Source organism: Erithacus rubecula, assembly GCF_903797595.1.
Source record: "Erithacus rubecula genome assembly, chromosome: 19".
NCBI classification, from domain to species: Eukaryota; Metazoa; Chordata; class Aves; order Passeriformes; family Muscicapidae; genus Erithacus; species Erithacus rubecula.
This window is the reverse complement of record NC_136671.1, coordinates 1,230,037-1,254,686: the sequence shown is the minus strand read 5'-3', so window position 1 is coordinate 1,254,686 and position 24,650 is coordinate 1,230,037. Positions and strand designations below refer to the sequence as shown.

At 45.8% G+C, this 24,650-nt stretch overlaps 1 protein-coding gene across 1 annotated transcript; it reads left to right on the top strand.

The window, feature by feature from the left end:
* The first annotated feature begins 37 nt into the window (after positions 1–37).
* HORMAD2 (HORMA domain containing 2) lies at positions 38–23,966 on the top strand. The gene is made up of 13 exons (XM_079322339.1): positions 38–91; positions 2,189–2,274; positions 3,049–3,193; positions 4,732–4,795; positions 5,767–5,803; positions 7,039–7,059; positions 7,760–7,777; positions 9,066–9,133; positions 12,122–12,273; positions 12,860–13,113; positions 13,260–13,368; positions 14,600–14,667; positions 23,634–23,966. Exons 2-13 carry the CDS (start codon positions 2,230–2,232, stop codon positions 23,748–23,750), a joined length of 1,098 nt encoding a protein of 365 aa, XP_079178465.1. The 5' UTR covers positions 38–91; positions 2,189–2,229; the 3' UTR covers positions 23,751–23,966.
* Positions 23,967–24,650: the final 684 nt, after the last annotated feature.

Below are 24,650 nucleotides of genomic sequence, written 5' to 3'. Positions count from 1 at the left end.
CCGCCTCCGCCCGCCCTCAGCATCGCCCAGGCCCGGGGGTCGGGAGGTGCCTCGGCCAAAGGAGCCCGCGGAGCCGGGGGTGTTGGTGCAGGTACGGGAACCGCCCGGATGGATGGGGCAGGCCGGTGCCGCGATTCAGGGGAGCCCTCAGCACCCCAGGGTCTCCCGCGCCTCAGGAGGACTCCTGCACTGTCCTTCAGAGGCTCCTCAGGGAGCTCCTGACAGGGCCCCTCGGCGCCTCAGGGGGCCCGGAGCTCCTGAGGGAGCCCTCAGTGTCTCAGGAGCACCGCCCGTACCCTCACAGCGCTTCCCAGCGCCTCAGGGAGCCCCGAGTACCTCGGGGACCCTCCCGCTCCCCACGGGAGCCGCTCTCTGCCTCTGGGGCTTTCCCCGCGCCTCAGGGAGCCCCGAGTACCTCGGGGACCCTCCCGCTCCCCACGGGAGCCGCTCTCTGCCTCTGGGGCTTTCCCCGCGCCTCAGCCGCCCCGCCCCGGTCTCAAGGGCTCGTCCCGGTGCCACTCCCGGTGTGAGGGGCAGGATCCACCCGGGCCTGCGCTTCCACTCGTAAAACTCCTCAGGAACCTCCTCCAAAAAAACCAGTAAACCCATCTTTGGTGCCACAGCTGGTTTTTTAAGGGCTCAGTTTTCCAACATCAGGCGCAAAGGGCAGAGTGAGGGTTGCAGGGCTGAGGGTGTTGGGGAAGTAGCGGGTTCCTGGAGATTACTTTTTTTTTTTTTTTTTTTTTTTTTCCTTTTAATACTAATTTGCTGATATTCTTTGATAAGGTGGTTGCAGAGTGGGAGAGCGTTGGAGTTCCAGGGCAGTTTCTGTCCTTCCAGCCCTGGTGAGACACTGATGCCAGTCTTATATCTGAACAGCTGGCCCATAATGGGTCAGCTTGGTCTGGGTGATGTTTCCTCATCAGTAAATTAATCTAAATGTGGTATGGTTTATAAAACATATTTTCTTATATCTTTGTCTCACCTAAATCAGCTTGATGTAGTTAATAACCTCACGTTGTAATTACAACACCTTTGTCTGCTTTGATTGCATTCCAGTCCTGTTCACAGTGCCTGGGTAGAAAAAAAAGCTGCTTTGCTAAAATATTTAACACGTTAAAAATTTTGCAGGTGTGTATTTGTTTAAATATACTTTTATAGCTGTAATCTGTCCTCATTACTAAATGAAGTGCTAAATTTAGCATAAAAGCTGTCACCACGTTCCAATCAACACGTCTTAATGGCTGCCAACAAATGGAAATGAGGCTTCCACAGGGGAAAAAAAAAAAAAAAAGGCACAAAAGGTGCAAATGCAGAGCAAGGTTGGATCAGCTGAGTCGATAAAAGGCTGCATTAGGTCAGGAGTTAAATCAGCCCGAAGTGTTTGTGCTATTACTTTAATTGTTACTGGGGCAGTCGACTGGTTGTGGGCACGGCAGTGTCCCTCTGGGACCCGCTGCTGTTTCCTTTCACCAACATCCCCGTTTACAATGAGATGTGAAGATCTCCCAGCAAGTCATTTTTCAAACCAGTTAACACAGGCCTTGTTAATTCCAGCTAATGGAAGGTTTTAATCAGAATTGTCAGATGGTGCTAAATCAAGCACCTCACTCAAGTGAGAAACATGGAATATCCAGCATTATTACCTGTGTCAAATTACTATTTTCCTCTTCAATCCAGGCTTGTCCAACTGAAACACCTTGGACACTACCCCTTTTTTTTTTTTTTTTTTTTTTTTTTTTACCTCTCAAGGTGTCCCAGAAGAATCATTCACTTATTCTGGCCAAGACCAATGCTAGCATGTTTCCTGCTTACCCTTGCTAAAATATTAACTGCTATTGGCAGACCTCCAGTTTTTTCACATTCCCCCTTCACACTTGCTAATGGTTGCAGGAATTAACGTTTGTGGTTTGGAATATGAGAAATGCATTCTGAAGTGGCACCGACTGATACCAGGTGCAGCTGTGGCCCTGAATTTCAAACACTATTGATCATTTACCAGTGAGCAGGAGAGTTTTCATGCTCTGCAGGCTCAGTGCCATGGAGTAACCTTGGTTTAGCTTTGTTTTACCTGTCCTGCCTGGCAATTGCCTTTCAAACTCCAAGGAATCTCATTCTTACTTTAATATGGATGAGAAATAGCAATAACTGTGTTTTCTACGTGTCTCATACCTTCTTTATTTTTCAGGGTTTAGTTACAAGTGGAAGGCAGGTCTTTTGAAACACAGGATGACTGCTCCACAGCTACTCAAGCAAAAGAAAAAGCCCACTAAGGTAAAAAAATTAAGAGATGGTGGTGCAGACAATCTTAGCTCTCAGTTTGGGACCTGGCATGACTGTGCCTGCAGAGGTGGGAACACTTTCTGTAGTCTGCACTGTTCTTAGCTGGATTAATTCCAATTCAGTGAGAGGCACTCTGGGGCTCTGACATGATTTGACTCAATAAATGTAGGCTCATTAGGTGTGCACAGAGCTTTATTAGCAGCAATAGAAGAACAGCAATAATGTAATAGAGGAACTAAATTTAGTGCAGTGTCCACTGCATTGTTCATGTTGGCATCACACAGTGTGTATTTACTGTAGCTCCAGGTGCTCTTTTACAGCTTGGAGTTAAAATCACTCTGTTGGCAGCTCAGGCTGCTGTGAGAGCTCAGAACAGCAGCCTTTGGTACAGCAGTGGTTGCCACACCAGCCCTGGTACTCATGTGATTCCACAATTAAAACTGCACACCTTTTTTTGAGGGGTGGCTGTCTGTTAAGTGCCAGCATTGATGTAGTGGAGGGGGTGGGAATGTGATAAAGGGGAGGGTGCATCCAACCAGTGCTGTCTGCATCTGAGTAATGATGTCAGATCTATTGATCTCTACCCTTAAATCATTTAATCCACCCACCTCAAACATGAGTCTTCCCTGCCTAGCTGAAACACTAGAAAAACCTTAAAATTACATCTCTGAGTTACCCTCTTCTCACCTGCTGAGACTTGTTTCTAAATATAATCCGTGTTACCCTCAAGAAGCTACTGTTTCTGGTGTTGCCATGCTTTTGCAGGAAGCAGTGCTGTTCCCTGAGAGCATCACCACAGAGCAGCAGTCCCTGGTGCTGGTGAAAAGGCTGCTGGCCATCTCTGTGTCCTGCATAACCTACATGAGGGGGCTGTTCCCAGAGAGCTCCTATGGCACTCGCTATCTGGATGGTAACACCTGCACCTTGTGCTCACTGCTTCTTTCTGCTCACTGCATTTTACCTATCATCTGCTTCTGTGTTATCTTCTGGCTGTGCATGTGTGGGAGTTGGCTACAAATTCTCAAATCTTCTCAAGTCTGGGTGCAGACAGAATTTCTGATAGAGGGCGTGGAAGGCAGCCTTGCACTCCTGGCTTCTCTGTTGGTGTTCCTCTTGGTTTAGTCACTCCTTGGCATTGCCAGCCCCATGAATTAGGTCTCAGAGCCAGGAGAGTGACTTAAAACTCAGAAAGTTTTAAAAATTTACTCTTATTGGAATATTTTATTTTCTATTGGATCTTTGAACCTATGAGGTTAACATTTTTAGTTTTCATTCAGAGGTTGAAATTAGATTTGTCAGTTTTCATTAGAATTGTAGAATGGTTTGGGTTGGATGGGACCTTTTAAAGACCATCAGGTCCAACCCCCTGCCATGGGTAGGGACATCTTCCAGTAGACCAGGTTGCTCCAAGCCCCATCCAACCTGCTCTTGAATATTTCCAGGAATGGAGCATCCACTTTCTCTCCAGACAGGCAACCTGTGCCCTTGTTTTACCACTCTCATTGGAAAAACCTTACTTAGGTCTAATCTAAATCAGCCCTCCTTCAGTTTAAAGGAGTTTCATTGTTGGGATTTGGGTTTTTTCCCCATGAGAACTATCTCATACGTGCTTTGGGAATCAGAACTTTTTAAGGGAAAAAAAAAAAAAAAGAACTTTCAGAACCAAACTCTTGTCACACAACCCCAAGAATTAGTGGTGCTTTGATTCATGAATGCCTTTAGGACCATTTGAAGTGTGAAATGTTCCATGCATTCCAGTCCATTTCTGTGTTGTCCCTTATAGCATTAATTGCCCTGAAACATGTTCACATGTACTTTGTAGATTTGCTTGAGGGCACAGAAATCCACATTGGTTCTTGATCCCCTATCCCTGAAAAGCCACTGGTGAAATGTCAGGTCTGTCTAGTGTCCTTTTGATGAGGGGTGTTAACATCTGGCCTGCTCATGTCTTCAAGGGCCCCTTGGTTGAATCCTAAGGTGTTAATCCCCCTTTTCACCTGTAGGACAGGTGCCTTTTGCCACTCTGAATGCCTGGAAGCACAGGTAGAAGGAGCTGTGTGGAAAAGCTTCACAGAAAGTTTATTGTGAGCACAGTCCTTGGGATATCACATGGATGTTGGTGAAGTCTGAATGCAGAAGGGAGGATGTTAGGGAATGGTTGAGGATGGAGTGGAGAAGAGGATGAAGCTGCTGGTGTTTTGTAATAAAGCTGTAACTCTCCCTTCTGGGAGAGCCCAGGGCTTCTGAGGAAAGCTCTGACATTTGCAAACCCAGCAATAATCTTGTGTCAGCCCACCTGGGACTCGGTGGAAACCCAGCACTTCCGCACAGGAAGGACCTTCAGATAAATCTTTTATCCAAAAATGGGAGGATGGTCTGGCTTAGTTTCAGTGTTTGCCCAAGAGCTGTGATAAGGATTGTAACTATGTGCTAAATCTGGTTTTGCAGACCTTTGTCTAAAAATTCTCCGAGAAGATAAAAGCTGTCTGGGATCATTGCAGATAGTCAAGTGGTAAGTGAGTAACAGTGAAACCAAGACAAAATTGTGCTGAGTAGGAAACATCTGCCACTGCATTCTTCTTCTTCCTGAACTGGAAAACATCATGCCCTGGTGCCAGGGGAGTTCCCACTGCAGCTGGGGGTGCTTGGCCCCCATGTAAGCAGGACAGAATTAGTGCCTGAGATCATGTGAGTTCAAGGTCTATGGAAGTATGGGCTGCAGTGAGGTCATGGTCAGGCCCCAGAGCACATGCAGCAGCAGAGGTGCAGAGGGTGTAAAGACTGTCATGAGATCCTCTGTTGTGTTTAGTCTTTTCTAGTGTCACTTTGATAGGGATTCTTGCACTTGTTTTTCAGTATGTCCAATATTTTATCTCCCTCTCTGAGAACCCCACAGTTTTATTCAGGATGTATTTCACAGTTGGCATGTTCCCAACAAGCAGAAAAGCTCTCCCTGATGTGTTAAGGAGATACTTTGCTGCATATCCTTTGACTCCAAGAGTAAATATCTGGCCATTGCTGCTTCAAATAATATTTACTACTTTGAGAAAATCCATTGCTGTAAACTCTGCATCAGATAACAAAGATTTACAAGACCAGACATGTTCAGATTGAGCCGAGCTCTGTACAAGGCTGATGGGAAAAGAGCCATCAGAGCTCTGGCTGGGCAACTGGAACAGAGCACTGAGCAGGGACACACTCAGAGCCAGCCTTTTTTCCTCCAATCCTTGTCTATGCCAGGATTCAGGCAGGCTCTGGGCTGACAGGATAATGCCCCAAAAGTATAAGCAATGCACAGATGCAGAAAGAGCAGTGCTGCCTTCAGGACTGACCTGAAAATGACTTCAAAAGCCCCAAATTGTTGTTGGTTATGTTGACCTAGTTCCAGAAAAAAATGCCCTTTAACCCACATCTAATGAATGTGTTTGCAGATCAGGAGATAAATATTGCTGGTTAGTATTAACATGTTTTTATCCTTGGCAGGATTAAAGGTTGTTTTGATGCTTTGGAGAAACAGTATGTAAGTGGTTTTTTTTCACTTTTTAATGGAGTGTCCTATTTCTTCGTAAACTAAAGACAAAACTACCCTTCCATTCCAGCTGTATTTCTGTTGTGATCTTTGATGCACACAACAACCTTTACAGCTGTGGGACAGGAGAAAGACCCTGCTCTAAGTATGAGATTTGGGATTTTTGCCTTGAGCTCAAATGCTGTCCACTTTGTGTCAATAGTGTGGAACCAATTTGCAGCCTGCGATGGATTTCCCTTAATTTTATATTCTACATTTGTGTTCTCTTACGTCCAAAAGAGACCTGCCAGGCAGAGCTGAGATCTGGATCTCCTGCCTGGTTTTGTTTTCTTTAGAGATGTTCTGTGCTTCTGCTGTCTTTCATCTCCTTTTCCCTGATCTTTCCCCTTCATCTCATCTTCTCTAACCCTCCTGGCTTTTCTCTTAGGCTCAGAATTCATCCCCTTTTTTCCCCTTAATTCACTCAATAAGGTATGTAACTGCTTCCAGGATAAAACCAGCTAGCAAATGCTCATGTTCCTTGCTGATTCTCTTATAAAAACTGTCCTGCACAGGAAAAAAACACCTTGCTGTCCTCTGTGTGAGGACAGTTCACCAGCCCAGCTCCTGCAGAGCAGGTCATTTTGGCACTGATGATCTGAATGTTTCTCAGACATTAGTACAACTGCCAGTGTGCACAAAACAATTAACAGTGGTGTGAACACAGTTTAGTGCTTGCTGACAGCTACAGGAGCCATTTAAGCCTTTGTTATTTATGAGAGACATAAATTGTTTGACAAGGATTAAAGAAGAACTGAGGGATTTAATGCATGTTTTAGGATTGTTTTGAAGGGCAGTCCCATGTGCAATTCCTTGATAGAGCATAAATTGAATACCTTTGGGGAATTTTCTAGCAGAAAGCAAATATAACCTTCAGTAGGGATGGGTGCTCCTGTAAAGAGTTTTAAATCAGTATTTGGGGATTTGTTTGAAAGGAGTCCCAAGGAAGATTACTGAACATGGAGTTGCTTTTTGGGAAACTGTGAGTGAAACCAGGCAAACTGGCCACTAGGTGTTGCTGATGCTGTGCTGGGAAGAATCTGCAAAAAGGGTTTTAACTCCTGTTTTGTTGAGTGTATCTATTCCTTCTCCCTGTGTAGGCAGTGGGGGGTTGATAGAACTTGCTTTTCCTTGCTCACTAAAATTAGATGTTGATTTTGTGTTTTGTTTTGATTTTCCCTCCTTAGCTACACGTGGCTGTCCTTGCAGTAAGTAAATTAATACAAAGTGGTTTTCTATCCCCTCCCCTGCTTGAAAGAGATAGAGAGTCAAGGTTGTGTCAACCCATTTGTGTCTTTTTTAAGGAGAGGCCAAAATGTGTGTGACTTTTAATAGAGCTATGACCTTTCTTAGATACAGTAAATGTGGAGTTCAAGGCTGCATGGGGGATGTTTTTCTCATCATGTCAGACTTCTGACTGAGGCCTTATTTGTGTCCTCAAACTCTGAGAGGCCCTTGCATGTGATTCCTGTCATGGAAGCTGCCCTGTCATCTCTATTTCCCCCTGCAGAAGAGTCCTCCTTATTAATCTGATCCTGGAGAAACCACCCACTGGTGGTTCCATAGGCAGCTGTTTGCCCCAGCCCCCTGCTAAGCACCAGGAGCTTTGCTCACCATCTACTCTGGCATCACCTGAGCAGTTCAATGCCGGGCATCAGTGGCTGCCTGTGAGGGTTGGAATGGGAATTAACCTCATTCCCCCAGTACTGCACACAATGAATGTCTTCTACCTGTCTTTGAAGTGGTAAGTATTGATTGCTGATAGAGGAAGGCTCTTTCCCAGTCATCCCTTGCTCTGATCCCACACTAAAGATAGGCCAGTCTCTGCTGTAAATTGAAAATATCCTTGTTAGTCACTGGTTTGAGTTGTCCCAGAGAGAATGCCCTCACTGTGTTTTCTTGTAACAGATTTACACCAATCCCGAGGTAAGAAAGAGCCTTAATTAATCTTTGAGGCAGCTGAAGGCATGGGTGAGTACATTTGTATTCAGAGTGGAGTGGAGGCTTAAGTCCTACCCTGACACAGCTCCTTGGTGACCCCATTTCTGCTCCTGTGCCTTCACTCTGCAGTGCCAGCTCAGTGAGCTGCACTGTGATCAAACATCGGCCGAGGGCCCACCAGGGCCTCAGGCAGGGCTGTTAGCAGACAACTAATGGGCATGTTCACAGTTTTGTTTGAGTTTCCCAAAGAGAAAAAATGGGAAGTTCAACATTACTCATTTGCAAACCACCTTTTTAACAGCCCTGATGAAAAGAGCTGGTTTGTCATGCAGAGAGGTGTAGGACAGAAGTCAGGAATTCCTTCAGACCTGGACAGATATGTTGTGTAGTGCCTGTCCTTGGCCTCTCTGTGTTCCCTGTTATGTTTCTGTTTTCATTTGGGGGGTGTGATCCAGGAGTGAGGGTCTACATTCATGCTGGAGATCTGAGAACAGTTTCAGACCCTCTGCATCTGAACCTGGCTCCAGTTCTGCTGTGTGGCACCTCAGAGCCTGGGGGCAGAGCAGGAGCTGAGCTCTGCCATGGCTGGGGTTTGCAAGGAAGGCTCAGAGTTAAAAGCTCAGCCCAGCTCCCACTAATCGACCTCATTGTCTCCAGAAAACGTGCATTATAGGCATGGAATTGGTGTACAATAGACCCTTCCTCTTGGGGGGAAGCTGTCTTTTCTTCCTAATTGTTTTATTCCCTAATTCTTTTAAATGGAAAATCATCCACTATTTTTGTCTGCCTCAAAAATACTCCGAGACCAATGAAATTCAGCAAGTTTTCCCCATGCAATATTGTTTGGATTTCCCTGTGGGAAGAGTCCTCCAGGCCCTTGTCCCCATGTAGAGCACAGGGCCAGCCTTCCTTGTGACACTGGTCACCTGTGCAGCTTCCCAGTTTTCCTTTAGCAAGGGACACTGAGAGGACTGGCCAGCCCTGGAGCCTTGCTAGAGACTAAAGTTGGAGAGCCAGGCCCACTGAGGAAGTGGAAGGAGGAGGCAGGAAGTTTGTAATTTTGTTGTGATTCTTTCAATGTCAGGTAAGATGTGGCTGCTAAGAGAATTTGCCCAAGCCTGTGCAGGCAATAATAGAGTTAAAATTGTCAGCATGTCACTAAATTAATGCTGTGCTCTAGCAGAGAGTGTGAAAGGACTCTCCAAGCTCAGGACACATCTTACTTCTCAAAATGATCCATTTCTGCTTCTCCTCTCTCTTGTTACATCTCCAGACAGTCACTGAAATGTATCAATTCAAATTCAAGTACAAAAAGAAGGTGCCCCAGATGGACATCAGCAGGTAAGCATTTGGGTTGGTTTCTTGGTGTTACACTAAAAACTCTGATCTTGAAGCATTAAGAAGCTACACTTTATGATTGCCCAGAGAGGTTGTGGACTCCCCATCCCTGGAAGTGTCCAAAGTCAGGTTGGATGGAGGAACCTGATTTGGTGGAAGGTGTCTGTGCTTATGGCAGTGGGTGAAGCAAGATGAGCTTTAAGGTGATGCCAGCCCAAACCATCCTGTAATTCTGTGATTTGAGCAGATCCAAGTCATTAAGCAGCTGCAAATACCATCAGGGTTGAGTATATTCACCTTACAGGGTATGAACTACTGGGAGGATGAGCTGAAATGTTCTTACATAGCACCACAAGGCCCTCCAAGCACACCTGAGCCAAGGACAGTTGACAGAAATGCTGCCTCATCAGGGAGGTGATGCAGAAACCAGCCCAGCTGTTGACCTTGCTGCTTTCTCAGCTAACAAGTGTTCTTGCACTTCCACCACACAGTCTTGTGCTTTCCTATGAAGCTGGCTTGGGTTTGAGCCCTTCCACCATGATCCTGTGCCCAGGATTTTTTTTCCTTGAGCATTTGCATACGTGTGTTGTGCTTGAGCAGCCCTGCGTGGGTGACCTGAGAGAACTTTCACTTAGGATGCCTGAGCTGATGGTGCAAAACACATGGCAGGAAGTGGCAGCTTTTTGCCTCTTTTTGGCACTCTCTGTTAGATATTTAAAGCTGTGTTTAGTAGGCTGTAATCCTGTGGAGCTTCAAATAGATACTATGAAAGGCCACTGGCTATAACCAAAGAAGAGAAAAATAATAATTGTGTTTTTACTTTGTTCTGCAGTTGCCACTGGTGAAAGATGGATCTTGGAACCTGCCTGTACAGCAAGAGAGCTCTGCTGTCTTGTGTGCTCCTCAGGAAGCTCCTCCCCAGCACGCCTGGAGTGTGCCCTTAGCTGCTCTTTCTTTAAACACATCCAAATAATTTTTACCATAAGGCAAAATTCTTTTCCTCTGGGCAGATCTGAATTTTTTGTGTAATAACCTTTTGGCGGCGCCCTCCATTTCGGCTTCAAAGCTGCTGTCCATTGTCCTCACACTGAGGGGAAGAGGAGAACTGGGATTGAAAGATGACAGATAGTCCTTGAGTATTTGGGATTTTAATCTGTCTCACTCATTAATTCCTAGAAATAAGGACAGTCCCCCTATGGAGCTTGGGTGTCCACGGTGTCATCCAGGGAGAGGCCAAGCCATCTTCCTGTCATGTTTGGATGTGCTCTGAGGCTCCAGAGCCCATGGCACTGGATTCCTGGGCTCTGTTTCCTGGGGATTGGCAGTGATGTGACAGGCACATGCATGTCCTGGCAGTCTTCAATAATCCAGAGTTCTGGCACAGATCAGGGAATTGTCATCTTTGCTATCAGCTCAGATCAGGGAATTGTGTCATCTTTGCTATCAGCTCCTCCAGCTGATAACGCTGCCTTTTACATCTGCAGCAGTTGTTGTCTTGTGCAAACTTGGAGTTCACTCTGGGAGCAAACTCCATCACTCTGGGAGGGCTATTTTGTGAGGCTGCATGATCACATCCAAGGGGTAAGGGGAGACTTTCTCCTCAATGGTCCATGCCTTATTTTAGATGCATTTTGGGGGAATTTCTTGCCACGATCCCACTCCTTCCAAGGTCCAGTTCCTCATCTGCTTTTTGATTCCCTCCCTCATCAAATTCTCAGTATTATTCCTATATTGAAGCAGTACTTGACCTGTTAATTTCTATGGACATCTCATTTCCTTTTTTTTTTTATGAACTTTACTTTTGCCAATTCTGATCTGCTAATCCCACAGTTTGTAAAGCTGATGCATATTCCACTTTAGGCACTGCCAGCATTTCCCTCTCACTCTACATTTCTGAACATGCAAGATTTAATTGAGGACCACAGTGCACATCTAATACCACAGAGTTTGGACTTCATGAAGTTAGAGGTCCTTTCCAACCTAAATGGTGCTGTGATTCCATACCTTGGGAAGTCAAGTTGTTCCACAGCCTCCCCATTTTAATGATCCAAAGAAGTTCAACTGGAAGGGAGAATTGGTCTTAATTTGTTCCTTTCTGAGGTTCAGTCAGCCAGGTTTGTTCTGGAATATTTTTACTACTTTTGATGCAATTTGGGGTGATTGTGTTGGGCACCCTCCAGCCTGTGTGTAGTGTCAGGGATCTTCCAAAGATGTAATGAAGGAGCTACACATCCTATGACCCCTTCTTATTGAAAGTTGGGGAAGTTCAGGTCCCTTAGTCACACAGTGATTCATCTGCTCTGTCTGAAGTTAGCTGGCTAGCTGCTCTGAGTTGCTCATCTCATTTACCTCAGTTTTAATCAAAGAGGAACTAACTCCTGTGGAGTGCCATTCATCCCACTCGTGTCACCCATGGGTCTCTGTCTGCACTGCTGGCTTGGAGCAGCCAGCTGACATTTGGGTGGGTGAAGGAGGTGAGAGGAATGCCCCTTCGTCACTGCTGAAGAATGTGCCTCTGAGCTGCTTTTTCTTACATGGAATTGAGTGAGAACATGCAATTCACTTCTCTTCAAAAACTGCAGAATGGACTTGAAAATAGTCCATGTGATGAATCAGCTTTAGATGGGATCCTCAACTCATTCCTCTCGTTCCTGAAATTGCTTAGGTGAAAGGCACTTGTTTTATGGTCCTTTGATCCGATTTAATCATGTTCAAACGAGTGAGTCATGACATTTGTATAATGGTTGCCCGGGCTCTGAAATCTGTTCAAATGTAAATGCCAGGCCTCTGAGTTTGGAGCAGGTGTTCTGTGGATGCCACCTCATCCCTGGAGCCTGTTTCACTTCCCTGTTTATCTGGAAATCACATAAAGACATTGTAGCTTTGTCACTGGTGGTTTCAGACAAGTCAGTGGGTGCTCTGTGTGTGTAATTGGATCGTGAATATTCATGACTCAGGATAACAAATCCATTATTCTTCTTCTGATTGTAGCAACCACGGGGAGTTTGTGGCTGGGCTGTGCAGCAAGGATGTCAAACAGGCCAGCAGGCTCCTGCTCAGGACCCTGTACCTGCTCATGCAGGACCTCGGGCCACTGCCCAACGACATCACCCTGAGCATGAAACTCCTCTACTACAACGATGGTAGGTGGGGAGCAGTGTGTGCCTTGGGGAAGAGTTCCATCAGCCTCTGAAATAAGCATGAGCCCTGTGAATAAAGTAAAGCCTAGAAAAGGTGGGATAGGAGAAGCTGTTGGCTGATAGGTTTACTGTGTTACACCATTTCTCAGTGCTTTCTGATGCACAGGGTTGGCAGATGTTTTTAAGAGAGGTTTGAAATCCATATAAGAAGTACAGCTAAGTGGTGTGAGGGAGAAATCCTTCTTCTCTGGGGTTTTTTTGTTGTTTTGGGGTTTACTTTGTTTCCTTAAGGAACAAGCAATGTCAGGTTTTGCTCCAGCACTTTCATGATATATCAGCATCCTAAAGTAATTTTTTCTTTGAGTTCCCTGATAACATTTGCTCAGCTCATTTTTACCTTTTGAATTCTGACCCTTCCTCCTTAAAAAAAAAAAAAAAAAAAAAAAAAAAGGCAAAACACCTGGAATATTTTTAGATTTTTAGTAGTCGATGTTACTCAAAGCAGGTTCAGAATTTTCTTTCTAAATCAAACTAAGGAGAGCTGGAACTTGGTTTCCCTGACCTCATGGTTTTCCCTTTCCCTGTGCAGTCACTCCCAAGGATTACCAGCCCCCTGGCTTCAAGGAGGATGGCAGCCCTGGTGACCTGTTGTTTGCTGGGGATCCCATCAGCCTGAAAGTGGGCTCAGTCTCCACTAACTTCCACTTCATGAAAGTCAGAGTGACAACTGAGAAGAAGAGGGTGAGGAAGGCTGACAGCAACCTGATCCAGAAGAATGGCCCTACTGAGATCTCCCACCAAGGGCTGGACTGTGATGAAGAGGAGGAAGAGGAGACCACAAAGGTATAGAAATAACTCTACTAGATTCTCACTGGAAGAATAAAATTTATCTAGCAAAAACCTCCTTAAAAGAAGCATTTTCTTTATGGATTTACCATTTGGGTGTAATTTTTAGGTTAAATTAAGACAAAACATCATTTGCTTTACAGAATCACCCTTGCCCTATCAGAGCAGATTCAAATGAGCATGAGGGGGACAAAAGTGACACCCATCCAGGCAGGAAATTAGAAGCATCTTGTTTTTGCCTTGAAGATACAGGTAAATGCCCAGTTTCCAAACTGGAGGAGCCGTGGCTGCCCCTGGATCCCTGGCAGTGCCCAAGGCCAGCCTGGACAGGGCTTGGAGCAGCCTTGGGATAGTGGAAGGGGGTGGAACTGGATTTATTTTAAGGTCTCTTGCCATCCAACCCATTCCATGATTCTGTGATTCTCTAATATTTAGGTTTTGGATGAGCAGAGTTTGTCAGGGTGTTTCAGTTTTGTGTCAGATCAGACTGAACTGTAACAAAGAGCTGGTTGATTATGTTTGGTTTGTTAACAGAAACATTTAATTTTGTATCAGTGTTTTTGCACCTCTTTATCTCAGCAGCTTTTTTGAGATATGGAGGAAATGCCCAGCTCATCAAAACTGGGTTACATTATCTCCCTGTAACTCCATGTTACATTATCTCCCTGTTCAACAAAGCTCTTTTCCTTCAGCTGTTACAATTTGACTTTTGCTAATAAATTTCATGTAGGAAAACATACATGAAAATACATGAGAAAAAAAAAAAAAAAAAAAAGCCTTTTTCTGTGCCTTTAGTCAAGCCAGCCTCTGCTATACCATGCTGTGTTTGACCTTCGAGGCTCTGGGATATTGCCTGTGGAACAATACCATCTAGTGACAAAATGGTAAATAGCATTCCTGGGATTGCTGTCCTACTGCAGTAGGGTAAAGCAGCTTCCCTGCCTGTGAAATCACCTTTGCAGGTCCTTCTCCTGCACATTCCCTGATGACTAATAAGAAATTAACTCATCCTGCCACTTTAGTTGCTCTGGGGATTTTTAACAGGATCCTTCCTGCTCCAGACAGTTGCCTGATCTCATGAAACTGGGATACTTTGGACACCCCCTCAGATTTTATTGAAACTGTCTGAAAGGTTAATAAATATTAACCAGGGGAGATCTCCCCTCCTTTCCCCCACCCCTCACATTTAAGGCATGTCTAGACATAAGCTTTGTTTTCTTAGAACCAGGTTAAGAGGGAGATTATAATTGATTGAGCTGCTGCAAGCTGATGTTCAGAAGACACTTCATGCTGAAATCTCTCTTTCTAGGAATAAACTGCCACTGCTGGCAGAGTCTGAGAGCAAAGCTTTCACAATTGCATGGGATTTTTGCCTCAGTGGTTTAGTCAAGCTTCCAGATTGTTGGGTTTGTTTGTTTGTTGGTTTTTTTTTTTTTTAATTAAGCACTTTGCAGCTCGTTTTTCTTTGCTGTTTGGGTTGCAGGTAGCAAGAACATGAAGAGGGGAATAAAGGAGACTGATGGGATGCCTTGCTCAAGTGCGTGTCAGGAGGTGAGGAAGCTTTAGTGGTTCTGAGATACTCCAGGCATGGGGGAATTCACTGCCATGGATCATTGCATCATCAAAGATGACACAAAATTCACTAACATTAGTGGATTTATTGTGCAGGGTCATGACACTTCGAAGCTACAGAGTAACAGAGGGATGTAAACATAAACTGGAGGCATTTAGGAAGAAGCTTTCCAGGATCAGTTTATTTCCTCCACCCAGTACAAGAACTTGATTCTGTTCTCTGGAGTTGGTACCTGTGAGTAACACACACAGACTAAGCCTATCTCTGTCCCAGCCAGGCTCGTTTACCTGTGGGTGGTTTTGGATTAAGGGTCTGAAATCACCACCCTATTTTAGGTTTGAAGGGTGTATTTTTTGCCTAATATGGTCTTCACCTCTCCCCTCTTGTTTCCAGACTTTCTTTACATGTGAGTCACAGATACCTAATGAATCCTATCCCTTTTTGGTTACCCCTCTGGTGTAGGAAGAATTATCCCCTGGAGGCAGTGATCTCTTTTTTTGATGGTTGCTGGGGCAACCCAAAGAATTAGCATAGACCAGGTAGGTTGTTTTAGATAAGTAAAAAATTAATCCTACCCTGAAGGCTGCCCAGCCAAACCCTGAGTCACCATCAGAGCCCAAACTCATGGGCATGTGCAGAGGTTTGTTCAGTGACATGGCAAATCTCTGCATACCACCAGACTTGCCACTTGATCCTCCTTCCATTCAAATTAGCTGAGAATCATGTGAGCTTGAATGGTCAGAAACTGCATCTTTACAGGATAAGTTAACGAGAGTAGGAAATTGCTACTAAAATTTTCCCCGCCTCTGTTGAAAAGAATCCCGGGGTGTCTAACCCAGACAGCAACTGCAGACTGCAACTCACCCTGTCATTCTAAAGGCATCTGTGAGGTATTTGCCTTGACTCTGGATCTTAGAAGTGAACTTCTGTGCCTAGGCTGGTATTTTTCAAACTTTAACCACATTTTTTTTTCCGTGTCACATCCTCCGCTTTCCCTCTGATCATTGTTTATTCTGTCGTCTGTGAAAACAGGAGCCTTTTTTGTTTGCGACTCATGGTTGCCCCACTGATTCATGCTCTGACCTTCTTTTAGGGCTGTCACGATGGCCAGCAGAGCACCAGACACCTCCCTCAGCATGTGCATTTCATTAGAATTCAGTAGCAGGAGTGAGAGTGTCTGAAGGTGGTGGAAACAGCATTAGTTGCTGAAAAATGGAAGAATCACTTTATCCATCATGTGCTTCCAAAGACTTTTAAAAAAATCCCAAGCCCTGGGAGATTCTTTTCTTAATGTATTCTTTGATGCTATTTTTAAACCTCTTAGCTTAGAAGCTGGCTAATATTTCACCCAGTTTAGGGAAAAACAAAGTCAAGCCAGTAGTTAGAATCATCACTGTAAAGCCTGCACTAATAAAAATTTGACACTCTTTTCCGTATGAGACGGACTTTCCCTTCTTTTCAGAAGGAAGTGGTTAAAACAAATGACCATTGTGTATTCCATGTGAATCAGGAAGCCAAGCTGGTGGGTGAAGTTCGTCCTGAAAAATGAGGAGGAGCTGGGGTGGATGGGAAGTCTGAGTTAGGTGTTGTCTGACAGGGTCAGGTGTAGGTGAGATGGGGAGGACCAGACCTGGTGGGGTGTGAATGTGAACACCTTGTTGCCATCCAGACACTATTAATAGTGTTTTCCAGCTCTTGGTTGGGCTGGGAATGCCAAAATTTTCTGAACTAACTGGAACAATTTAGAGTCTCACAGAAAATTGCTGTCTGCACAAGGATTTGGTGTTCAAGAAGTTCTAAGTTCGAAACTGTTACCCACAGTCACAAGTTGCTTTTGGAAATGTGGGTGAGCACATTTCTGCTCTTCAGCTGGAGTGGATCCTTCTGATTGCTTGGTTACCAAAAATAAAAACTGGGATTGAGTTTATTGGTCATTCTCTTGCTGACCTAGAGCTCTTCAGGAAAACCAGGAATGAAAGCATTAAAGGCTTATTTTTGTCTAATTGACAAGGGAGCAGCAAAGGATGTGGATCTGCCAAAAGAGAAGCAGCTCTTCCTGCCCAGTGAGAACTGGAATTGACCTTTAGGAGTGGTCAGAGAGTCTCTGACAGAGGGCTTTGCAGATTGGGGGAGAATTTCCATGTACTCCACTGGCTTCTTATCTGCTATCTCATGATTGATGATTCTCAGGATCAAATGAGAGATTGCCCTTTCCCAGCAGAGCATCTCTGCACTTAATCATCCAGACTTAGGCACCAGCATGTAAAGTAGCTCACCTCTGCTGGCTTCAGGAGTCTTCTGATAGCATCAACCAAGGGTTTGTCCTCCTGTGCATCTTTGCACATCTGTGCACCTTTGTGCATCTTCCTTCTTTCTGTTGGCATTTAGGAGCTGTGAAGAGTTGGGGGGAAATAGAGAATTGCTGCCCATTAGTTTAACTTATAGAAATCTACTGATGAGAATGACATCCTACACTGAACTTGGGATAACTTCTGAGTTCTTCAGCAAACTCTTCTATCCTCTTGTAAAGAACATCCTTTAATGTCCTTGTCCTGAAAATTGATTTTGGTCAGCTTTGTCTTCGTGTAAGCAAACATGTTGCAGTGGAATGAGTTTGGAATGAAACAACTCAAAGATGAGTAAAATCTGACCATGTGAACGCCTCTGCAGGCATTTATCTCCCATCAGGAAGCTGTGGGCTGAAGTTCTGGGGTGGTCCTTGGAGCACAGTCTCAGTGTGCAGTGAGGCAGCCGTGCAGGGAGCCCTGGCTCACCCTGAGCTGGGAATGGTGTGCCTGTATCAACACAGCACCAGGCAGCTCTGCCTCCCAAGCTTCTGGCTTCATCAGCTGCTGCCAGACACTGCTGCTGGGCTGGCTGTGCTTGTAGGCTGCTGTGGGACATGAGGGAATGTGTTGACACTTGGCATTGTATGGGCATCCCAGTGGGATCAGTGATGGCTCAGGGATTCTGCTCTGGGATTCACTGGCTGCTGTGGGAGGGCTCCTGCCATGTGGATCAGCTCTCCTGATGGGAGCTGTCTGCAACTGAGATGTCTGGAGAGGGTTCATACCTAAGGGTTGTGAATCAGGGCTGCTTCAGACCTCAGAGGACAGTCTGTCTGGTCTCCAGCTGCTGTTCCTTGTGCAGAAGACTTGGCTACCTGGCCATGTGCTCTTCTCCAAGGGACTGTGTGGACACAGACTTCTGTGGATAGTGCAGTAATACCTCTGGTGTGCCAGGGATCAGTGTCAGTTACTCTGATGGAGACCTCAGGGCCCCTGCCAGTTCCCAAAGGAGCACCAAGAGAGCTGGAGAGGCTCTTGGAATAAGGAGATGAAGGCACAAGACAGGGGGCAATGGCTTCCCACAGCCAGAGGACTGGGTTAGATGGGATATTGGGAAGGAATTGTTCCCTGGGAGGGTGGGCAGGCCCTGGCACAGGGTGCCCAGAGCAGCTGTGGCTGCCCCTGGATCCCTGGCAGTGCCCAAGGCCAGGCTGGATGAGGCTTGGAGCAGCCTGGACTAGTGGAAGGTGTCCCTGCCCATGGCAGGGGGTGGAGTGAGATGAGCTTTAAGATCCCTTCCAGCCCAAACCACTCCACAGCTGCTGTGCCCTGCTGAGCTGCAGTGTTGTTCACAGCTTCTTGCTGGCAGTGAAGGTCAGCACAAGTGTGTTCAACTGCAGAACAACAGCTTGGAGATCAAGACCTTTGTTGTCTGATTTTTCCCAGGCAAACCACGTTCACAAGTGCCATGACTGAAGGCAGTTGAAGGATGAAACCTGCCATGTGCAGAGCAATAGGAAAGCATTTTTCTGTGGCAATGTCATTATCTTGAACCTTTGCAGAAGAGAAAAAAAGCAGCAAGGTTTATCTCTGTCTGTCTATCAAGAGAGCTGTATCTGATGAGAAGTTCCCAGAACATTTTCTCCTCCAAACCAGCTGAAGCTACACAGACCCAGAATGAAGAGAGAAAGATTCAGAAATGAGCTTGCCTCTCCTTCCTTTGAGCTCAGGCCATGCTGGGAGGAGTGAGACAGGGAGGTCAGGAAATTCCTGGCTTCTCTCAGTTCACGTCAGATCCTTAGCTGTGTCTTGGGGCCATTCATCCCTTCCATGAGTTATCCCTATCTAGCATGCAGGAAACAGTGATCTCTGCATGCAGAGGTGAGGCCTGTCACCTCACAGATCCAGGGAGATTTAACCCTTGCACCCTCAGATTCCCTGGCAGCTCCCTCAGGGTCATCTGTGGGAAGACGTGGCGCTTCCGTGCTGGCTGCCATTCCATGTGTTCATGCCATGCATTCTAGCAGCCAGACCCTCTGGAGAGTTCCACATAAATTAAGGTTGGACACATCTAATATCCCATGAGAGGCTGCTGGGTAGCAGCCTGTTAGACAGAAGGAGTGTGCATTGTCTTTTCCTCCTCAGTTAGAGTTGGAATGAGGATTCTGGGAAGTGATTGCGATCCAGCAATGAGAATGTTCATCACAGAAGTAGACAGTATGATTGAGAGCCCTGGAGGAGATTAGCAGGAGAAGTATTGATAGTTTTGTCTTCTAAAATTCTCAGGAATTTTTGAAGCATTCTCTTTTTTAATACTCTGGAAAGATCTGTTCACTAATCTTTTAAAAGCTACAAGACACACATGATGCAGAACGGGATGCGAGACAAAAGAGTGGCACTGAATGACAAAGGTTTTATCAGGAGCTGAGGAAAAGGAAGAGGACTGGTGATAGTCAGTGATGTGGTGGCATGGTTTCCTGGGCACAAAAACGTGGCAGCTTTCCACAGCACCACACTGGGGGTGTTCCTTTGCTCCACCTGCGTAAATTGGCTTTCACAGTAACCAGCATGATCCTCCTGCACAGATGGAAATCAGGATGGGTTCCATTGATGTCAGTGTGACCAGGGCACAGGAAACTGATGGGAGCCCAGTGCTGGGGTTTAACCACAGAGCCACCCCTGTGCAGCTGCCAGGGTCAGCAGGACCAGCTGGGCATCAGCAGGTCCAACCAACCTGCTCAGAGCACAGGGAAGGGAGGAATGTTCCTCAGGACCTTGTCCTCTCAGGTGGTGGATATCTCCAAGGAAGGAGGCTCCACAACCTCCCTGGATGACTTTCACCACTACTTGGTTGCCCTCAGTAAAAGAATTATAAGTTTGTCCTTATGTTTAAATGGAATTTCTTGTATTTCCCTGGAAGTGCTCAAGGCCAGGTTAGATGGGGCATGCAGCAGCCTGGGATTGTGGAAAGTATCCCTGCTCATGACGGGAGTGGAATGAGATGGGCTTTAAAATCCCTTCCAATACAAACCATTCTGAGAATCTGTGATTTTGTCGTTTCAGTTCATGTCCATCTCCTCTCATCCTTCCATGCTGTATCCTGTGACCCTGGCTTTTTGCTGTGCTTTGGAGCACGGAGCAGCCAGCTGGCAGTGAGCAGGCAGGAATTAGGTCTTAGGAGACCAATCCGAGGAGTCACCGGGTTGATGTTGGAAGTGACAAGAGTTTGCTGTGCTGTTGAGTCAGTGGTAGCTGCAGCTGAAATCACAGGATGCCTCAGGTCACTCTGATTAACATCCCTGATGATGAGAGTCCCCTGCACAAACTGTGTTGTCCTGACACCTGGGGGTTGCTCTGCCTTACTTCAGCAGCTCAATTTTGTATCTCAGCCCTTATTCTTCCAGCTTGCTCGATGGAACCGCGCTTCTTTAGACATTCATGTGCTTGTGAATTTGTGGGGATGGTTACAAGGTACCAAACAAAACCCTCCATGTCCTGGACAAAGGGAACTCCTCTGAGGGCATAAAATCTGCCAAGTGCCAAACCCCAGCATGGGGCAGGCCAGGGACAAAAAGGGACACAGCCGAATGCTCTTGTGCAATTTTAGCTGTTCTGCATAGGATGCCTTGGGAAGCAAAGGACATGTCAGGAGAGCTGTAAATTTTCTTCAATTTATGCTGGGAATTTTTGGCCGGAATATGTGGGGACACTGGGGATTGCAAATTGCAAAGCACAAAACTGAGTTCTGATTGTGTCTATCTAAGAATAGCAGTGTGGCTGTGGTCTGCTCACTCTGTTTCATCCACCAGTCTGTCTTGGGAAGGCTTTAATCTAAGTCTAATCTATTTTTAGCCTGATATCTTCTCCAGACAACGCGCAGCTGTCCTGTGAGTTTTATGCCAGAAATTAGTAACACTTGTATGATTCACAAGTTTGCTGTAGTTCTACAGGAAAACTCCTGTGGCAGAATATTGCTTTTCTACACGTAGTAAAACAGGAGATTCAAACTCACTGTGTGTTCATGGTATGACCCAGACCCTGAACTCTGCTTTGGACTCAAAGTTGGGAGGTCATAGAGCTGCTGCTGCCTTTGCTACTTGCTCTGGGCTTGTCCCACCTGTCAGCATGGTCCCTTTTTAGGGTGAGGGTGCAAGGGGCTGCACCTTGTCCTACCTGCTTTTACAGCACCTGGCTCATCCATGGGGCTGAGGTTGTGTAAGAGGAAAAGCAGCATTCTTACAACTCAAGCTCTGACATCAGTTATTCAAGTGAAGCATCTCAGTACATGGGAAAAATTAGAATTAATGAACTTCTGGAGGCTTTGATTGTATGTTTAATCAATGGGAGGGATTTCCTGCTTCTCACCACACTGTTGAAGAGGTTTACTTTCTGCTTCAAGTCAAATAAGCACATCTGACTTAATCCCCTTTAGAGCAGCTTTTCTGGGGAAGAAGCTGGAGTGTTTGGTTAAGGATGGGAGCTGAAGTTGGACTTGGGGTCCTGGCTCCAGGCTCTTACGTGAGCTTGGGCAGGGACAGGCCAGGACACGCTGGCTTCAGTGAAATATCTCTCACTGTTGACATCTGATTCATTGCATGGGTGAATAGTGCTTCTCTAGAGCCCTCCATGGCTTCCTTGGATGTTTTCACTCCTCATCTCAAGTTCCTGTGAGGTGCTCGTGCTGACTGTGGTAAAGGGCAGGAGGACGGGAGGGAGCTGGAGTGCAAGCAGCTGCTCATCGTGGCTATTTCTCCACCTCACAAGTATCCCATCCATGCAGGAAATTCTGGAGGAATAGCAAAGGGACAAAACCTTCACTGAGTAGCTTTCTGGGCTGTTGGAAGATCCATTCCTCAGGAGAGGAAATAAAAGCACCAGCTCTAGCTAGGTTTAGGCTAAAACAGAAGGAGGTGATGGGACTGGGAGGCTGGGAATTGTGCCCCTGCTTTGTGGTGTGGCCAGCAGGACAGGGTGCAAACCCTGCAGCTGTGTTTGCATTGCAGAGGTTTCAAATGCAGTGTTTCTTCCACTGAACCCTTCACTTTAAAGAAAAAAAAAAAAAAAAAAAGTAGGAATCAAACAGGTTAAAACAATGCCAGGGAGAGGAAGGTAAATAGCTACCAAAAATGAGAGTTGGAGCAGCTGAGTGTCAGGTGAGGAGCTGTAACACAAAGCCACTCATGGCTCTGTCCTCAAGCAAACACCTTGGGCAGCCTTGGAAAGCTCTGTCAGCCTGACTGTGCAGGATGAGGGAGAACCTGCCCAGCCCACTTTGGCACATTATTGTTTTCTCTGTTTTTAGGGAAAGGAAATTGTACTTTTGCATTGAGCAACATTGTATTGCTCATAATGAAGAGGAGGGAAGAAAAACAATTTGAAAGACGATAGAGAGGCGAAGTGAGACTGCTTCAAAGTATTTTGCTGTTAATCCCTAATCAGAGCTATTTCACACATTAGAAAGCCCATTGCTATGCAGAGATTGCCGAAGCCTCATTCCAAGGTCAGATGGAAAGCAAGCCTCGGTGACGTGAGTGGGGAATTCTATAATGACCACATCTTGTAATCTGGAGACCTTGTGCTCATCCCCGGGATGTGTTCTGGAACAGCTCTTCATTAACTCCTTGTGCTTCCCCTGCTGCAGTTCCGGGGTTCCTCTGCCTTGCCTTGACACTAGAGGGAGGTACTCCTGAATTCTCTTAGCACTCCTTTCCCTCTCCATTCACCTCACTGTCATCCAAGTGAAGTTTGTTTTAGAGGGGAAGCTCTGTGCCGTGGTGTGTCCCCTCAGCTCAGCTCCACTGAGAGGGGCCACATTGCCAGACTGTGCCTTGTCTCTTCTGGGTGGGCGACAGCTCACGCTGCTCTCAGCAGCTCCAGATTATTCTTGTAGAAATGCAAATATGTGACATGATAAGGAGGATAAGTGTATTTGTCCCCTGGCACAGCCAACACTTCAGCTGTTGTCCTGCCTGTCCATCTCCCTGTGGTCTGTCTGAAGTGTCTGTTCCATTGACTCACTTATATTCTCACACATATTTATCTGTGTTTTTTAACCTCTTGGTTTGCAGGCTTGCAGAGTATTTCTGGGAGAGGTTTGTGTCATTCTGAAGGAAGTTAAGCCCTTTGGAAAAAAGCTTGCTTGGCTTAGTTATTTTTCACAGACTCACAGGTAGTTTTGAAGCCTGAGATTGACCAGCTCACACTGAATTCCCTGATGTACAAACAGGGGGACTGTGTGTCTTCTCCTCAAAGGCTGTGACCACACATTTAACCTAAGTACCCCCTTCTTTTCCATATGTTATGATTATCTGAGGTTGGTAGAGAAACAAATGCCATATCAGCTATTATATTCCTCAAAGATCTCCTTGTTCCTTCTATTTTCTGTCAGTGATGGGGAGATGAGTCCTGTCCCCTTGCTGCCAAATCTAGTCTGTGTCCCTGAAGCTGAACCTGTTGCTTGCCCAACTCTTAAATTCCCAACTCCATCCAGTACTCCAGTTTTGATTCCTTGCCTAATTGCTTTTCTGGAGAACAGGATCACACCAAACAAAGCCAAGAGGATCCAGGCATACACATGACACTTTTGGAAGCTTTTTAACTCATGTTGCAGGAGCGTGCCCAGTGAGAATGATCCCTGTTTCTGATGGTTCTTACAGATAAACCTCCTGAACCTTGCTTTCAGCCAGGAAGAGGTAATAGTACCCGAGAAGAAAAGGAAGGTCAGTGAACCAGAGAAGCTGCCTCCGAACAGCAGGAAATTATGTTCATTCTGACACACAATACATCTGGAAGGTGTGAGTTTGCATTGTCATCTGACTGGTACAGACCAGTGTTTAACTCTTCCCCATCCCATGTGTATTTCTGCATGTTTATTTGTTTCATGAAAACTCTGGGTTGCCAGAGACAGCAACACCAGAACTGTCACAGCATTGTCAACCAGCTGCACTTGTTTGATGTTCTTAAACTGAGGAGTTATCATTCCACATGAATGGTGTCTGTGTGTTTCTTTCTGCCTCTCTCCCTCACACCCCCTGCCCCTCACTGGATAAATCCTCTCTTCTGGGGCTGCACTGTCCTGTGCCACTCTGTCACCCCTATTTAGTGGCATCATTTACAGTTGAACTCTGAGGTGTCAATGCCATCAAGCAGCATGTCTCATGATCCACCACACTGTGCTTAACTTCATCCTTTCTGCAGTTTCCGGAACGTAAGATTTTTTTTCAAAGAAGGGGTCTTATCTCTACTGAGTGCAGAGATAAACTAATCTGTACACATTTTCTGCTGGTGCTGGATGTTTAGGTTTTTCTTCTGACTCTGCAAGTAGTGTTGCCATGACTGTATTATCAGCTTGTTTCTAAACCAGCACCCCACTGTGTGCCGAGGGGCTCTGCAGTTGTGTGATATAAATTGTGTTGCAATACATCCAGTTTAGAACCAGCTGGAAGAAAGGTACCTGGTGGCTGCAAATGCAGGTAAGAAGAACAACACATGACAAGTATCTGATCCATAGAGTCTGGAGCTGTCATCTGCTGTGACAGTGTCCAAGATTGACTGCAGACATCAGAGCCCTTCCTTGCTGCTGGAACAGTGATCTTTCCATGCCTAAAACTGCCAGGAAATGGGATTGATTCATCTCCCTTCAGTTTTGACTTTGCTTGGCCAAAAAACTGAAA

Coding starts and splice junctions, on each gene's coding strand:
- HORMAD2 (XM_079322339.1), top strand. CDS start 2,230: ATGACTGCTCCACAGCTACTCAAGCAAAAGAAAAAGCCCACTAAG. Junction 2,275..3,048: donor AAAAGAAAAAGCCCACTAAG/GTAAAAAAATTA, acceptor ATGCTTTTGCAG/GAAGCAGTGCTGTTCCCTGA. Junction 3,194..4,731: donor TGGCACTCGCTATCTGGATG/GTAACACCTGCA, acceptor CTGGTTTTGCAG/ACCTTTGTCTAAAAATTCTC.